General features: G+C 43.8%; 1 protein-coding gene across 3 annotated transcripts in view; it reads right to left on the reverse strand.

Annotated features, from left to right (window-relative positions):
• LOC115098813 (sentrin-specific protease 5-like) overlaps positions 1–17,670 on the reverse strand; it is a 103,656-nt gene extending 85,986 nt beyond the window's left edge. The window contains exons 1-2 of one of the 3 annotated variants that reach the window (XM_029615787.1): positions 17,278–17,661; positions 9,986–11,583 (exon numbers count right to left, since the gene is read on the reverse strand). In XM_029615787.1, the coding sequence (XP_029471647.1) occupies positions 9,986–11,552 (1,567 nt within the window). In that variant the 5' untranslated portion in view covers positions 11,553–11,583; positions 17,278–17,661. Of the gene's footprint in view, positions 1–9,985; positions 11,584–17,277 lie in introns of all 3 variants that reach the window. The other 2 variants (XM_029615789.1, XM_029615788.1) reach the window with 2 other exon arrangements.
• Between the last annotated feature and the right edge of the window lie 797 nt (positions 17,671–18,467).

Raw genomic sequence — 18,467 nt, forward strand, 5'->3', positions numbered from 1 at the left:
ATTCTGGATTGACACAGTGAGTTGCAAAGTTTACCAAGAAAACTTGCTGGGGTGGTTTTTTTTTGTTTTGGTTTGGTTTTTTTTGGTGGGAGAAGGCATGTTAGGAAGCCACAAGGATTTCAGCAACTCCCAGAAGTGAACACATTATTTTGCATTTACTTATAAAATGCAAGATTTCATAAATAATGGTAAAGCAGGGAATTTACTGGATTGCACAATCAAGTGGCAGTTAATCCAATGTTCACAGTGATTTGGTTCAGTTCATCTGACTCATCGCCCTTGAAAATCATCTCCAAAACTGGTATCTCCCCAACATCCTCATTAGAAAAAACACAGAAGCAAAGAATTCATTTAGTCTTTCTGCAATGGCCTTATCTTCCCTAAGAGCCCCTTTAACCCCTTGGTCATCTAATGGTCCAATCAACTCCCTCACAGTTTTCTTGCTTCTGATATATTTAAAAAAGTTTTTATTATGAGTTTTGCCTCTACGGCCAACTTCATTTCATACTCTCTCTTTGCATGTCTTATCAATGTTTTACACTTAACTTGACAATGCTTATGTTTTATCCTATTTTCTTCAGATGGATCCTTCTTCCAATTTTTGAAGGATGTTCTTTTGGCTAAAATAGCCTCTTTCACCTCACCTATTAACCATGCTGGTAATTGTTTTGCCTTCCTTCCATCTTTTTTAATGTGTGGAATAGATCTGGACTGCGCGTCTAGGATTGTATTTTTAAACAATGCCCATGCCTGTTGAACACTTTTAACCTTTGCAGCTGCACCTTTCAGTTTTTTTCTATTTTCCTCATTTTATCAAAGTTTCCCTTTTGAAAATTTAGTGTTAGAGCTGTAGATTTACTTATTGTCCCCCTTCCAGTTATTAGTTTAAATTTGATCATGTTATGATCACTATTGCCAAGTGGCCCCACCACCATTACATCTCTCACCAAATCCTGCATTCCACTAAGAATTAAATCTAAAATAGCTCCCTATCTCGTTGGTTCCTGAACCAACTGCTCCATGAAGCAGTTGTTTATTCCATCCAGGAACTTTGTCTCTCTAGCATGTCCTGATGTTACATTTACCAGTCAATACAGGGTTAATTGAAATCTCCCATTATTACTGCACTGCCAAATTGGTTAGCTTCCCTGATTTCTCTTAGCATTTCATCATCTGGCTGACCATTGTGTCCAGGTGGACGGTAGTATACTCCTATCATTATACTCTTACCCAACACACATGGGATTTCTACCCATATAGATTCTACTGAGCATTTAGTCTCTTGTATGATCTTTATCCTATTGGACTCTATACCCTCCCGGACATAAAGTGCCACACCCCCACCAAGTTGATCCTCCCTATCATTGCAATATAATTTGTACCCTGATATTGCACCGTCCTATTGGTTATCTTCCTTCCACCAGGTCTCTGAGATGCCAATTATGTCAATCTCATCATTTACTGCTATATACTCTAACTCTCCCATCTTCTACTTTTTAGACTTCTGGCACTGACATACAGACATTTCAAAGTGTATTTTTGTTTGTACTAATAAACTGCTTTTCAGTTGATAGGGATAATTTGGAAATCTTTAGCTCAGGTGATTTTTTTACATATTAGGCACAAAGGACTATGTTTGATTTATTGGAACCTCTCTGTTGGGATGCCCTAACTCTCCAGTTTCATTAGTATCCTTCAAGGATACATTCCTCCAAACCATGCACTGCTGAGTGACGGTTGGCTTTCCCCCTTGTTTTATTTAAAAGTTTCTCTCTCTTTTTTAAAAGTTAGTGCCAGCAGCCTGGTTCCACTCTGGTTAAGGTGGAGCCCATCCTTTCGGAAAAGACTCCCCCCCTCCCCAAAAGGTTCCCCAGTTCCTTACAAAATTGAATCCCTCTTCCTTGCACTATTATCTCATGAACACATTGAGACTCCGGAGCTCTGCCTGCCCTCTGGGGACCTGCACATGGAACAGGAAGCATTTCAGAGAATGCCACTCTAGAGATTCTGGATTTCAGCTTTCTACCTAAAATCCTAAATTTGGCTTCCAGAACCTAAGTCGTTGGTGCCCACATGTACATGATAGCTGGCTCCTCCCCAGCACTGTCTATAATCCTATCTAAGTGACACGTGAGGTCCACCACCTTCGCACCAGGCAGGCAAGTTACCAGGCGGTCCTCACGTCCACCAGCCACCTAGTTATCTACATTTCTAATAATCAAATCACCAACTATGATGACATTAACATTAAATGACAACTAACACCACAAAACATATGCTGGCATGGGGAAAACTCAGTATAACAAAAGAAAATTATTCCTTACCTGGTAATTTTCGTTCCTGTAGTACCATGGATCAGTCCAGACAGTGGGTTGTGTCCCCCTTCCAGCAGATGGTGTCAGAGAAATACCCTTCAGTATTAAGAATATCAAAGCCTGAAGACAACAAGATGGATGGATCAAGGAATCCAAACTTTCAACTTGAAAAATGTACATGACGTACGAACTTTGGCAATAAACAAACTTGCAAAATGAATCATTAAACAGCCACAAAGCACTGAATCTAAACCACTTTAGCTTAGAGGCAATCCCAATCCCAGAAATCCTTAGGGAGGGCATCTGGACTGATCCGTGGTACTACAGGAACGAAAATTAACAGGGAAGGAATAATTTTCTTTTTCCTGTACATACCCTGATCAGTCCAGACAGTGGGATGTACCAAAGCTTCCCTATGTAGGGTGGGCCCCGGATAGCCCTGCTCGAATGACCTGATTGCCAAAAGAGCCAAATACCGGTGGCTATAGATTCAAACGATAGTGCCGAGCAAAAGTATGTAGTGATTTCCAGGTAGCTGCTCGGCATATTTCCTGAGGTGAGACAGAATGGCACTCCGCCCAGGAAGCTGCTTGAGCTCTGAGTGAATGGGCCTTGATGCCCACTGGAGGCAGTCGGCTGGCACCGATGTACGCTGACAAGATAGTGTCTTTCAACCAGTGAGCAATTGTGGTTTTCGAAGCCTTGGTCCCCTTCTTGGGACTGCTCCATAGGACAAAAAGATGGTCTGACAATCGAAAATCATTAGTAATCTCCAAGTAGCGAGTGATGATGCGCCTGACATCTAGCTTGCGTAGGTCTCTTGAATCCTCATCTGAGAAGGACGGGCAGGAAAGAAGGTACAGTACTCAAGGAGACTCCCGAATCCATGAAACGGAGGTAGGGTTCTCTGCAGGATAGCGCTTGAAGTTCGGAAATCCTGCAGGCAGAACAAATAGCCACCAGGAAGACTGTCTTTAAGAGTGAGATCCTTGAGGGTAGCTGATCGCAGCGGCTCGAAAGGTGGCCCGCCCAGAATCTGAAAAACTAAATTTAGGCTCCAGGAGGGGCACAGGGCGTGTACCGGAGGCTTTACGTGCTTCACTCCCTTGAGAAACCGGACGATGTCTGGATGAGACAAAAGAGAAACTCTCTCCCGGTGATGGATCAGGAAGCCAAGGGCAGCCACCTGCACCCTCAGGGAATTGTAGGCCAATCCCTTTTCCAGACCCCGCTGCAAGAAAGACAGTATCTGGGCTACTGAAGTGCGACGCGGGGAAACAGCTATGGAGGCACACCAGGTCTCAAAAGCCTTCCATACCCGGACATAGGAGATGGATGTAGAAGTCTTTCTAGCTTTGAGGAGGGTCAAAATAACCTCCTCCGGGTATCCTCGCCTTCTCAGTCGATGCCTCTCAAAAGCCAGGCCGCCAGACAGAAGCGATCTGCCTGGTTAAAAAATACCAGACCCTGGCACAGCAGGTGTGGCAGATGTCCCGGGCGAAGAGGGCCATCCACCGCGATGTTGATCAAGTCCGCAAACCACGGCCGGCGTGGCCATTCTGGCGCCACCAGGATCACTGGTCCTTGGTGGATCTCTATTTTCTGGATTACTTTTCCCACCAGGAGCCATGGCGGGAACACAGAGCAGAAGGTGCTGTGGCCATGGGAAGCCTAAGGCATCTACTCCTTCTGCACAGTGCTTTCTTCTGCGACTGAAGAATCGCGGAGCCTTCGCGTTCCTCCATCAGGCCCAGGTAGGGGGGTCCCCCACCGATTGAAGAGAAGTGCCACCGCTTCTTCGGAAAGTTCCCACTTCCCGGGATCTATGTGTTGACGGCTTAAGAAATCTGCTTGAATGTTGTCCACCCCTGCGATTTGGGATACCGCTAGGTGGGAGAGATGGATCTCCGCCCATGCCATCAACTTGTCTGTCTCCCGAGAAATATGATGACTCTTTGTTCCCCCCTTGACGATTGATGTACGCTACAGTAGTTGCGTTGTCCGACAGTATCCGGACTGCTTGACGATGGACCAGGGTGGGTGGAAACGCTTCAACGCCAGACGGACCGCTCTGGTTTCCAGGCGACTGATTGGCCAGGTTGCTTGCAACACTGTCCACTTCCCCTGTGTCGATTTCGTTTGACACACCGCTCCCCTGCCGGAGAGGCTAGCATCCATGGTGACAATCACCCACTGTGGGATCTCAGCAAGTGATCCAGGCTGAGCCACCAGGACAGGCTGTCCTTGGCTACATCCGACAGCGGAGGAGGGTCAAACTCCAGGGACACCGGCTTCCAGCAGGAGAGTAAGGCTCTCTGCAAAGGATGCATATGCGCAAAAGCCCAAGGAACCAGATTGATAGTGGAAGCCATAGAGCCCAGAACCTGGAGATAGTCCCAAGCTGTAGGGAGAGGAAGGCAAGTGAAGAGCTGTACCTGAGAGATGAGGGTTCGGGCACGGTCCGGACGAAGGAATACCTTGCCCACAGCGGTATCGAAGCGTGCTCCTAAGAAGTCCAGTGACTGAGATGGAGTAAGGCTGCTCTTGGTGAAATTGACCACCCATCCAAGGGATTGAAGAAGATGCAAGACTCTGTCGACCGCCCGCTGACACTGGACCAGAAACTTCACCCGAATGAGCCAGTCATCCAAGTAGGGATGGACCAGGATCCCCTCCCTCCTGAGGGCTGCCGCCACCACTACCATCACCTTGGTGAAGGTGCGGGGAGCAGTTGCCAGGCCAAAAGGCAGGGCCTGAAACTGAAAATGATGCCCCAGGATCTTGAAGTGCAGGAAGCGCTGATGTGCCTTGAGGATGGGAATGTGAAGGTAAGCCTCCGTCAAGTCCAAGGAGGCTAGGAATTCTCCGCGGTGCACCGCCGCTATTACGGAGCACAACGTTTCCATCCTGAAGTGTGGAATCTTGAGGGCCTTGTTGACCATTTTGAGATCTAGGATTGGGCGGAAGGAGTCCTCCTTCTTGAGGACTACGAAGTAGACGGAATAATGGCCGGACCTTTCTTCCGTCGAAGGTACCAGGAGAATTGCTCCTAAGGCCAAGAGCCGGTCAAGCATCTGACGTACTATGCGTTGCTTCTTCAGCGGTCCACAGGGAGAACACAGAAACCTATCTCTTAGGGGTCGAGCAAATTCTAAAGCGTAACCGTGCTTTAGAATATCTAGGACCCACTGATCCGAGGTAATCTTGACCCACTCCTCGTAGAAGAGGGAGTGATGTCCCCCTACCCTGGGGATTGAAGAGTGGGCCGGCACACCTTCATTGTGAAGATTGTAACGGTTTGTATTTAGGTTTACCACAGTCAACAATTAAACCGCTACAGTTAATACAAAATAATGCCTTTAAAACAGCACATTACTCCGATTTTATGTAAACTGCATTGGCTACCTATCAAATATTGAATTTTGTACAAAATACTGACCATAATTCACTCATTATTAAATAACCCTAACTCTTCCTGGCTTTGCTCTATTTTGAGCTTGAGCCTTTTGGATGTTCCTTCTGTCATATTAGCAAGACTAAACGTTACCCGTCAAAGAGCTTTTTCTGTAGCAGGGCCCATACATTGGAATGCCCTACGCCAAATCTCAAATAGTAAGGATTTCAAAAAATCATTAAAAACATCTCTCTTTAGAGAAGCATTCAGAACCACTGAATAAGTGACCAGGCAGTCTTCCTTGTTTCTATTATGCTGTGCTTATTATGATTTATATTCTTCCTATTTTTTCTATCTTTTATGTTTGTTAAATTTAAAGTTAACTTACTTTTATTTTAATATCTTTAGGTATAAGGATATTAGTAATACTGATATGTTACTATGTAATTTTATTCATACTTTATTTTATTTATTTTACTTTCACTTTATGAAAGTTTAGTATTTATTATTTTTATGCTCAATGTTGTAAACCGTTTTTGTTCAAATTTATTTGCTAAAGACAGTGTATAAAAAGTCTTAAATAAATAAATTTGGAAGCTGCCCCATGAGCGAGGCTATCCCGAGCTGGCCTCCGGCCCGGAAAGGAATGAGACCAGGACTGGGAACGAGAGGAAGGCGGTCTTTGCGCGGCTGGTCTTGACTCGAAAGCGTCGTTGACCCCTGAAACAGCTTCTGGGAGAGCTGAACGTCATGGAAGCCCATGGACGATCCTCTGGTAATTTATGCATCTTATTCTCTCCTAGGGACTTGATGATCTGTTCCAAAAAGCAATTTCCCTTTAAAGGGTAGAGACCTCAACTGCGTCTTGGAAGAGGAATCCGCCGACCAGTTTCAGAGACAGAGGAGGCATCTAGCTGAGAGTGCTGAAACCGTGGACCTGGCCAGCACACGGAGAAGGCCATATAGAGCATCTGCTCCATAAGCTATCAAGGCTTCCAGCCGCTCCGCCTGTTGCGCTTCCTCGGGAGGAAGCTCCTGTGTACTAAGCAGTTGTTGAACCCACCGGAGGCCGGCCCATTGCATGAGGGAGCTACAAACCGCAGCTCTGACCCCCCAAAGCGGAGACCTCAAACACTCTCTTGAGATATACCTCGAGCTTTCTGTCCTGTAGATCTTGCAGGGCGGCTCCTCCAGTCACCGGAATAGTTGTTTTTTTCGTCATTGCGGACACCGTGTCCACTTTAGGGACTTTGAGGAGATCCACAAAATCGTCGGGGAGAGGATATAGCTTATCCATAGCTCTGCCTACCCTCAGAGAGGCCTCAGGGGAATCCCATTCCCCAGACAATAATTGAAGAAGCATAGGATGAGAAGGAAAAGTCCTCACTGGTGGACGTAGGCCGGCCAGGTCAGGGTCCCCCTTCTTCACCGCTGGACTAGGCCCTGGGGGATCCTGAGGAGCTTCAATATCCAATTCTTGGAGAACATGTAGGATACGAGGATCTAACTCATCCCTGTGGAATAGTAAGTGCAGAACTCTAGGATCATCTCCTTCCAGTTGAACCAAAGGAGAGGGATCACCCAGGTCAGGATCCGGAAGAGGATCTGGACTCACCGGATGAGGAACTACCCGAACCCTGGAAGATCCTTGAGGAGCCCCTGCTCCTAGAACCCCTATCTCCTTGAGGGACCCCCTTAGGACCTAGGGGGGTCTGACATCCTGCTCACCTTAGGCGGAGGAGGCCCTTATGTTGAATCCTGCTGCTGGCCCAATCTTGCCAGGTAGCATTATGAAGTAAGAGCACGAAGTCCGTAGAAAAAGGGCCAAGAGGAGGTCCCGAGGGAGGCACCCCTGAAGGTGTATTTGGGTCCAAAGGATGAATGGGCGTTAGGATCGGCGGTAAAGGCAAAAATCCAGCGTCAGAATCATCTCCTGGCTGCGTTGGAGCAGCCGGCTCTGCACCCAAAATGGCCGCCGTTTCCGCACTAGACGGGATTGGGGCAGGCCTCTGCACAGTAAGGCATGCCTGTGAGCGTGACATCGAACGCCCTGCTAGCCGCGAGGGACCCTCTCCCACCAGGGAGGCACCTTGCACAGACCCCTTCATGGGAGAGCCGCGATCCGTGCTCTCCACAGGCACAACAGCTCGAGGCGCGCAGAATGGGGGCGGGGGGGGGGGGGGTGGTGGAGCAGTAAAGAAATCAAGCTGGCTCAGGGCTGCGAGGAGCGGGTAAACAAATCCTCCGCTTCAGAAACAGCGCGACTCTCCCCGACTATATAATTATAGGGGTTTTTTTGTTTCAACACAGAGGAATAACGCATCTCTGTGAGCGCTGCCCCGAGGCAATCGACATCTCAGGGCAGCGGGTCGGGTCGCAGCAATGGGGGAGAAGTTGGGCTACCAACATGCACCAGTGAGAGTCAAAGTCAGCAAACTAGACCTGCAAAGGAATAAGGTACAACTTACCCCCGAAAGACATACAGGCTACCACAGGCTAAGGTAAACTGCAAACAGTTCTGCCTGCAAGTTACAGATTGCTTAAACTTAGAGCCAAAAAGTTAAAGTAAGCTTTTTTTTTTTTTTCTCAAACTTGATCCATTCAAAGGTAAGAATTAAGCCAAGAAATAGAGAAGAAATCACTAAATCTAGCTTTCCATAGGTTTACTGGGGAACCTGAGGTTCAACCACTCTCATCTGCTGGAGTCAGAAAAATACTGAAGGGAAGTAGAGGGTGCACCAGCTTATAAGGGAGCGCCCTTCGAGTTTTTCTCTGACTCCATCTGCTGGAAGGGGGACACAACCCACTGTCTGGACTGATCCGGGTACGTACAGGGAACTTGTGTCCAGGAATGGAGGCCAGTCCAGATGCTGCTTTACCCTTCTAATTTATGAGAACCCAAATGTAAAAGTAAATACAAAAACAAACATATTCAACTTTTGGGAACTAGCCTGATGAAAGCCTTGTGGCTTCCAACCACAAGGCTGGAAGCCACAACTTGAAGCAGTAAAAAAAAATCCCTCCAACAAATTCTGTTTCCAAATTTTAAAACCCACTGTGCCAATCCAAAATCTGGCATTCAGTCAAACAATTTTGCTATGTGAAAACTACGCTTGCGGGCCGATGCAGTAAAATGCACTCAGGCTGAGCGCACTGTTAGCCCCCATTTGGCCGCGCGTTTTCCACGTGCTATTTTTACCCCTTAATAGCACTTGGAAAATGCGCAGCCAACTCCCCTGAAAGTAATAGCGCCCGCAACATGCAAATGCTTGTTGATGGGCCTATTAGTCATTACCGCGCGATACAGAAACTAAAATGTGCAGCCAAGCCACGCATTTTAATTTCAGCTGGCACCAGGAAAGTGTACAGAAAAGCAGAAAAAAATGCTTTTCTATACACCCTCCGACTTAATATCATAGCAATATTAAGTCGGAGGCCCCAAAAGTAAAAAAAAAATTTTAAATAAAAAAAATAAAAATTTAAAATCTGCCCGCAGCTCGCGGGTTGGAAGATGGATGCTCAATTTTGCCGGCGTCCGTTTTCCGAACTCGTGGCTGTCAGCGGGTTCGAGAACCGACGCCGGTAAAACTGAGCGTCAGCTGTCAAACCCGCTGACAGCCGCCACTTCTGTCAAAAAGGAGGCGCTAGGGACACGCTAGTGTCCCTAGCGCCTTTTACCGCTGGCCCTCATTTACATATTTTTTCTTACTGAATCGCGCACCCAAGAGAGTAGCCTAGGTGTGTGCCAGGAGAGTGGGCGCTCGCCGGTTCTCCCGCGGGTTTTTCTGTATCGGCCCGTTAGAGAGTAAGTGAATAAGCCAAGATCAAAGGCTCACCTCCAAAGCTCAGATTTTAGGTGCAATAGAGTTGAGTATAACATCTTGAATGGGCAAGGTTTGAAAAAAAAAAAAAAAATAGCATTGACATATGATCCCTTGTCCATAGGGTCCTGTTAAAGCACTCTCTCATTACACTCTTTTCTGAATTACTTCACACAACCATTAACAGGGTCCTTAACTTCAAATGCACCAAACTATTTACTAGCGTACAAGTGAAATCATGTAATAAAGCTACAATCCTCTGTAAAGCCAAGTGTTTTGCGGCTCAAGGACAGTCTTAGGCTTCACAGTACACAAGTTCATGGCAGCTAAGTTGTGAGGCACAGTTACTACTTTGATATATCTGAATCCTTTATGATTCTATTTGGAAAGAACAGTATATAGTAATGCAAGCATTAACAATTGAGGAGCTTTATAACAGACACAGAAAGGTATACCAGAAATACAAGATGCCAACTGCTCATCTGGGACACGAGAGATTATTTTCTGTCCATTTTTCACTCTTCCTTTTTGCTTATCCAATTTGCCTTTTATGCTTTCTGATGAAGGAGCCTCAAAGGGACTTTTACAGTAAGGGTGATCCAACAACTCTGTACTAAAAACATCTGAATGTGTGGTTCCAGCTACTTCCATTTGGCAAGAAGTGTTGCTAAGATGCACAGGCTCCATAAGAACAGGTCCACTGCCAGAAACATGATCATTCATAATAAGGGCTACTTTGCTGGACTCTAATAGCATTACTTCATCACCACATGTAACCTGATTCTGTTCTGCATCTTTTTGACCGGAAACTACAATCTCTTTTCCTGTGACTGAAACGCAAAGCTCATGGCAACTATTTACAGCAGGAGCTTGGTCCACTTCCTCCCTTGCCAGTGCGGCTGCTCCATCCCAATGAAGAGCTGGTTTATCTAGCTGCTGACAGTTTTTTATATTCTGATTGCTGGGTACAGTCTCTTCAAAATGTCCCTCATTCCCTTGTAATTTAACAGCATCTCCTCTACAACAGCTGCCAGATGCACACATTTTATTCCCACCTACAAGCTCTGAAGCTGCTGATATATTATTGTTCATATTTGATGAGATACACCAATTTCCACCAATATTGTTAATTTTAGATTCTAGACAAAACAAACTGCAGACTTCCTTTTTAAACTTCCTGCAGTTTTCCGGACAGTCTCTGGTCACTTTTTGGACCCAGGTCAGGGTGACGTTCTTTGATTTAAATCTTCTGCTTCTTGCTCTAAATTTTTTCTGATTTAACATCCAGTGCCAAAACCTAATTGAAGACAGTTTTTTATACATCATAAATAAAAGTACACCTTTTCTGGAGCACCTACTAAACTTGGAGCTCTTTTTAAAACATGACCTGGCACAAATGCTGTATCGCTTTGAAGACTGACAGCATTTCTTTTTTTTAGTATGTAAAATTGCCAGATTGTCTACGTCATCTTCCGAAATCAGTGTACGACGCTTTCGCTTTACAGGCAATATAGCAATGCACTGGCCACAGTCCTTTCTAGGGCCTAAAATAACTGTCTGTAACTGAGTTACTTTATCCAAAGGTTCTTGCTCAGTACACCAAGAGCCTGCAAGATCCGATTCTTCTGTTGCTATCACACTCCAGTTTCTTGCTTTGTCTTTCAGAAAGACTCTTTTGGATGAAAATGGCAAAAATGTTCTCTTTCTTTGTGGTTTCTTAGGAAAAGCACTATTTCTCACAATTAATTGCTGCCGCTTTCTTGCACATAGATGCACTCTAGTATTCCTCCTTTTTGTCCGGAGTAAGTACACCTTCCATCTGCACTGGGAACGCCTGCAAGATCTGCTCTTTTTCCAGATCACTGCTGACTTCCCACTGTGCCGCTTTTTCTTAGTCAATACAAACCAGAGTCTTTGCTGGAAGCAATATTTTCGCAGCCCCCCATTTCCAGTCATCCATTTTTTAGATGGGGCCAGCAGTGCACTTCTTTTCTGGTATAAAGTTTTTCTATGTTCTTTCATTTTTCTGCCACATTCTGATCTGGAAAGATGGCTACAAAAGCAGAAAAAAAGTCAGATCACTATATGTAGCTCATAAAATTAGTGCCATCTTTGATTAAAGCAGAGAGGCAAAACTCATATCAAATATTGATAGCAAATATTCAGGACAATGATTTAATTTAAATTTGGTTTGGACTCTTTGTGTAAGAAGTTAATTGCTATGCCATTTAGGATTCAGTCATGGTGTCTTAAAGCTATTCTTACACATATTCTTCTTGAGACAGCTAAGTGTGAATTCATAGAGTGCAAAATATGTAAACCTATTTCAGAAATAATTGGTAATATGGTTGCATGTCAGTCCACTTGAATTTACAGAAATAAAAGAAAAAAAAGATTGCAGGTGATACCTTTTTATTTGACTAAGATTGTATTGTGACCTGATGAAGAAAGCATAGCTCTCAAAAACTAATCAAAAACTAGCTCTCAAAAACTAATCAAAAACTAATTTAGTTCAATAAAAAGATATCACCTGCTGGCCTTAATTTCTAAGAAATGTAAGCAGTAACAAAGATATAGAACAAAGGTATGACACTAGAAGGGAGGAGATTCAAGAGCTATGTAAGAAAACATTTAATCACAAAGTATATATCTTCTAGTGGAGGAGATGGGTTGAAAAACAAATTTGATGGCAGATGAAAATTGCAAGGTTCATCTAGTCTGGTTCATTTCCATCTTTATTTTTCCTTCCCCAACCGTACTGATCCCCCTGGCTTGTGCCATGTTTTTTTGTTTTTTTTGTTAGTTCCATTTCTGCATTCCAATTTTGTTTGTAAGGAAGAAGGCTAAATATATATATTTCTAAAACATACAATCAAGGCCAGTGTGAAACTCTTTGTTGACTTAGGAAATTTACAATACTTAACTGAGAGTACTTGAACCTAGACTATAACTCATGGAGTCCCAGCATACTTTTGGTTGCATCAGTGATAAGTTGTACATTTCTTAAACCAAGTAATGTCTGACAAGATCAGTAGCAATCACATTTTCAGTTTTCTGTCTATTGAACTCTGCCAGAGAGCAAGGCACTTTGAGTAAGTTACGGCTCCTCATGCTATTACTAAGGAAACCTGTATGTGTAAAATCAGGTTTTATGGGATTAAAATTACTCAGATAACTATAGGCCCTAGGCTTTTACTACTTACTAAACTCAGAGTAGTATAAAGCACTTTACTGAAACCAATGCATACAGATAAAGAATATTTATATTAGAATTCCTCAGCATTTAGTAAATATATAAGCAGCGGTTTCAGCATGGAATAAAGAAATTTGTAATCTCAGAAAAAATGGGAAGATACTTGAACTCCTAGAAAGCAAAGAAGAAAACACAAACAGGGGGAGGCACATCATGCCTGTAGAGTTGAGTATTAGAAATAATATCTGCAGATTGTGAGTTTAGAATTATGAGATATCTACAGCTTCAGTGGAGGGAAGTTATGTAGTGGTGGCACAAAAAGGGTTGGGGTAGGGGAGATGGCTGCAGATTCCATGTTTTAGGGAAGGACAGATGATTGTATGTTTTGGGTTACAGTAGGAGAGTAAAGGGTTGCAGACATTTTTGTATGGGAGGGTTGGAGAGAAGGCAATGGCCGATGTAATAAAGTGCACCCAGCCTAGTGCACAGGTTAACATAAAAACATAAGAAATTGCCATACTGGGTCAGACCAAGGGTCCATCAAGCCCAGCACCCTTTTTCCACCAGAGGCCAAACCAAGCCACAAGAACAAACACTAAGAAGATCCCATGCTACTGATGCAATTAATAGCAGTGGCTATTCCCTACGTAAACTTGATTAATAGCCATTAATGGACTTCTCCTCCAAGAACTTATCCAAACCTTTTATGAACCCAGCTCCACTAACTGCACTAACCATATCCTCTGGCAACAAATTCCAGAGCTTTATTGTGCGATGAGTGAAAAAGAATTTTCTCCGATTAGTCTTAAATGTGTTACTTGCTAACTTCATGGAATGCCCCCTAGTCCTTCTATTATTCGAAAGTGTAAATAACCAATCACATCTACTCGTTCAAGACCTCTCATGATCTTAAACACCTCTATCATATCCCCCCTCAGCCATCTCTTCTCCAAGCTGAACCGCCCTAACCTCTTCAGCCTTTCCTCATAGGGGAGCTGTTCCATCCCATTTATCATTTTGGTTGCCCTTCTCCATCGCAACTATATCTTTTTTGAGATGCGGCGACCAGAATTGTACATAGTATTCAAGGTGCGGTCTCACCATGGAGCGATATAGAAGCATTATGACATTTTCCGTTTTATTAACCATTCCCTTCCTAATAATTCCTAACATTCTGTTTGCTTTTTGACTGCTGCAGCACACTGAGCCAATGGAACCTAACATCGTGTAACTACAGCAAAGGTTATTTTTCCCTATATGCAACACCTTGCACTTGTCCACATTAAATTTCATCTGCCATTTGGATGCCCAATCTTCCAGTCTTGCAAAGTCCTCCTGTAATGTATCACAGTCCGCTTGTGATTTAACTACTCTGAATAATTTTGTATCATTCTCAAATTTGATAACATCACTCTTCGTATTCCTTTCCAGATCATTTATATATATATTGAAAAGCACCAGTCCAAGTACAGATCCCCGAGGCACTCCACTGGTTACCTTTTTCCACTGAGAAAATTGACCATTTAATCCTACTCTCTGTTTCCCATCTTTTAACCAGTTTGTAATCCACGAAAGGACATCACCTCCTATCCCATGACTTTTTAGTTTTCTTAGAAGCCTCTCATGAGGGACTTTGTCAAACGCCTTCTGAAAATCCAAATACACTAAATCTACCGGTTCACCTTTATCCACGTTTATTAATCCCTTCAAAAAAAATGAAGCAGATTTATTTATTTAAAATCTTTTCTATACTGTCGTTAAGTTATATACCATCACAACGGTTTACAGAAAGGCACATATAAAATTATGGAGGTTGTGTATGTTAATACTATCTATAAAAGTGCTATTAAAGTTCGGTAACAGTTTCATAATAAAGGCTAATTGATGAAACTTATAAATAGTCCTTTTTCTTGTCTATGCATAATTCTATTGAACTGTATATTTTTACTTGTGTTAAAAGTGCAATAAAATAACAAAGACGCACATATTGAGTTAAGTGCTGTGTGCTGTTCTGCTGCCTGTATTCATTACTCTCCTAAACTTCGTTTTCTCTAACAAATGCTTGTTTAAAAAGCCAAGTCTTTAAACTCTTTATAAAAAGTTTAAAATCTCTCTGTAGTCTAATCTCCAGAGGCATGGTGTTCCATAACATGGGTCCTGCCAAGGATAGCACCCGCTCTCTGACCTGGGTCAGTCTTGCTGATTTAACTGAAGGGATGGTTAGGAGGGCTTTGTTAGCGGATCTTAGATTTCTATGTGGGACATGTACACGTAGTGCTGTGTTCAGCCATTCTGCTTTTTCGTCATGAATTAATTTATGTATAGTGCATAGTGTTTTTTATTGTACTCTGTTAGGCAAGACTTCCCTTGGGTAAATCCATGTTGACTGTGTTCCATTAAATCATGTCTTTCTATATGCTCTACAATTTTGATCTTGAGAATAGTTTCCACTATTTTTCCTGGCAATGAAGTCAGGCTTGCTGGTCTATAGTTACCCGGATCGCTCCTGGATCCTTTTTTAAATATTGGGGTTACATTGGCCACCCTCCAGTCTTCAGGTACAATGGATAATTTTAATGATAGGTTACAAATTTTAACTAATAGATCAGAAATGTCATTTTTTAGTTCCTTCAGTACCCTAGGATGCATACCATCCAGTCCAGGTGATTTGCTACTCTGTAGTTTGTCAATCTGGCCTACTACATCTTCCAGGTTCACAGTGACTTTGTTCAGTTCGTCTGACTCATCACCCCTGAAAACCATCTCCGGAACTGGTATCTCCCCAACATCATTAGTAAACACGGAAGCAAAGAATTCATTTAGTCTGTCTGCAGTGGCCTTATCTTCCCTAAGAGCCCCTTTAACCCCTGGGTCATCTAATGGTCCAACAGACTCCCTCACAGGTTTCTTGCTTTGGATATATTTTAAAAAGTTTTTATTATGAGTTTTTGCCTCTATGGCCAACTTCATTTCAAATTCTCTCTTCACCTGTCTTATCAATGTTTTACCCTTAACTTGACAATGCTTATGTTTTATCCTATTTTCTTTAGATGGATCCTTCTTCCAATATTTTTTGGCTAAAATAGCCTCTTTCACCCCACCTTTTAACCATGACGGTAATTGTTTTGCCTTCCTTCCATTTTTCTTAATATGTGGAATACATATGGACTGCGCCTCTAGGATTGTATTTTTAAACAATGTCCATGCCTGTTGAACACTTTTAACCTTTGCAGCTGCACCTTTCAGTTTTTTTCTAACTATTTTCCTCATTTTATCAAAGTTTCCCTTTTGAAAGTTTAGTGTTAGAGCTGCAGATTAACTTAGTCCCCCATCCAGATTTGATCCTATGTTCAATGTTGACAAGTGGCCCCACCACCGTTACCTCTCTCACCAAACCCCACGTTCCACTAAGAATTAAATCTAAAATAGCTCCCTCTCTTGTTGGATGCACTAGATTAATTCCCATTGCAATATGGGGGTCAGCGCATCCAAATAAAGGAACAGCCAATAGCGCTCACCACAAGAATGGGGGTAACTTGCTGATGTGGCTGTTACTTGCCAGGTTCTTGTGGCCTGGTTTGGCCTCTGTTGGAAACAGGATGCTGGGCTTGATGGACCCTTGGTCTGACCCAGCATGGCAATTTCTTATGTTCTTATACTCTTGACGCTACCATAAGCTTGCTGGGTAGACTGGATGGACCGCTTGGCCCTTTTTTGCTGTCATTTCTATGTTTCACATGAAAATGCCATGTAGATGAGGCTATTAGCTATTACCTCTGATACAAAAAATCACCATGTGCCTGACACGCACTTTTTAGCCTGTCAAATTTAACACATGCCCCAGAGCTGGCTTAAAGTCTTGCCACACAACAAGGGCTCTCTTAAAAAAACAAAAATGCTGCTTTTTTGTGGTTCCTCCTTAGTATCATTGCGATACTAAGTAGGAGGAACCACAGAAAGAAACATCATGAAAACATAAAAAGGCTTGATAGAAAAAAAATTTCGGAGCACAAATATACACACTCCAGGCCTTATGTATTGTGCATGTGTACTTGCCAGTAAACTAGCTGCCGCAGGATAAAACTGCTTTCATATCCCGCACACTCGATGCCAAGGATGTGCTAGGACCACACAATTTATCCTTAGCACAGCGGCTCATTTGATCATTGCATCGAGCACCCAGGAGAAGTGAATGTGCGCGTGTTATGGGAGCTCAGTTTGGTAGCATGTTTTTTCGTGCACGATATTGCATCAGCCCTTCTGCTGGGTGGGGGGGAGAGAAAGACTATACTTCGAATTTTAGAGTGGAGGAGGATGACTACAGACGCCGTATCTTAATGGAAAGACTGTTACAGACTTTAGGTTTTAGGAAAGGGATATTGCCGCAGACTACAATACTTGAGAAAGGGAAGATTTCAGATTTTGAAAAGGGAAGAGGTAACTGTAGACTCCCGCTTTGTTTTTGGGTTTTTTTTCGGGGGTTGGGTGGGAGTGGAGTTAAGGTGACATGACTGATGCCCTGCTCGGCTCCGGGTTCACACTCTTACTCTTTACCTTCAAACTTGAGTGGGAGGTTCGTGGGAGGTCTCAGGCCGCAGTAGGACGGGCAAAGCCGGACCAGCACGTAAAGCAGCACCGGGCGCCGGCACGCGCCATTCACAGCCACTCTACTTGCGCAGAGCCCGGTTCGTCCGCAGTGCCCGCCTCCGCAACGTCCTCCAGCCCTGCTAGCATGATATTGTGACTTCTCCCCCCAGAAAAAGGAGGAAATAGTCCGCGTACACACCGGCTCCTCTCTTCACCTCACGACCGTCCGTCCCGCTCATGCGCACTCTCACGCACGCAAACTACGTCTACGGCACCTCTCACGGCCCAAACCGACTTCGCCCGCTCCTGACGGCAGCAGGTCACGTAACTGCGTAATTGCACCAGGACGCGGTGATTGGCTGCCGCGGGCGAGGCGGAAACAGGAAGAGAGGTTGAGTAGAAATGTTGTGGCTCTCCTACGGTAGGGCCTAAAGTGATTTCGTGAGCGTTGGATAGTAAAGGCTTTATAGATATTCGACTCATGAATTATTTTTGGAAGTGCCTTTACTTTTGCCGCTGTCTCATCATTAATAAGTACTTCAGAGCAGCTCTGTGGTGATTCTGAACTCCTTACATTGCCGGTGTAAATTGTATGGTTAGTTCCAACCCTGCAAGCAAATCTAACCTGTCCATTTTTCGGGATAGCCATGTATATTGAGCCAGTGGAGATCTGGGATATGCAAATCTTATCATGCATATTAATTACAGATCGTCTGAAAACCAGTCCAATTATGTAAAGGAGCCAACTTTTCAAAATGATTGGGGGTCTTAAACTACACAAATTACCCCTCCCTGGATTCAGTGAAGGAGCTAACACAATATTAAGAATGCTCAAGCACCCACTGCACCCATAGAACTGAAACCTATGGACCAGTTTGGTGGGCCTCCAGGCCAGGATTGGAAATCATTGAGGGCTTGATGTAAGGAGTGTGATAACACTGCACTGAAAATCAGAACACAGTTCTTTAATCCACCTAGTAAAAAAATGTAACCCCTGATGCAATAAACAAATATCATGCTAATACATGGAGTTAAAAAAGCACATAAACTTTACTTAAAATATGCACTCAGCTTTTTTGCAGAGGCTGAGTGCACATTTTCAGGCCAATGCAATATTGGGCGCTCAGGTCAGCGTGCTGCTAAATGCACAGTTGGTC

This window comes from Rhinatrema bivittatum, chromosome 9 (assembly GCF_901001135.1).
Source record: "Rhinatrema bivittatum chromosome 9, aRhiBiv1.1, whole genome shotgun sequence".
Lineage (NCBI taxonomy): Eukaryota > Metazoa > Chordata > Amphibia > Gymnophiona > Rhinatrematidae > Rhinatrema > Rhinatrema bivittatum.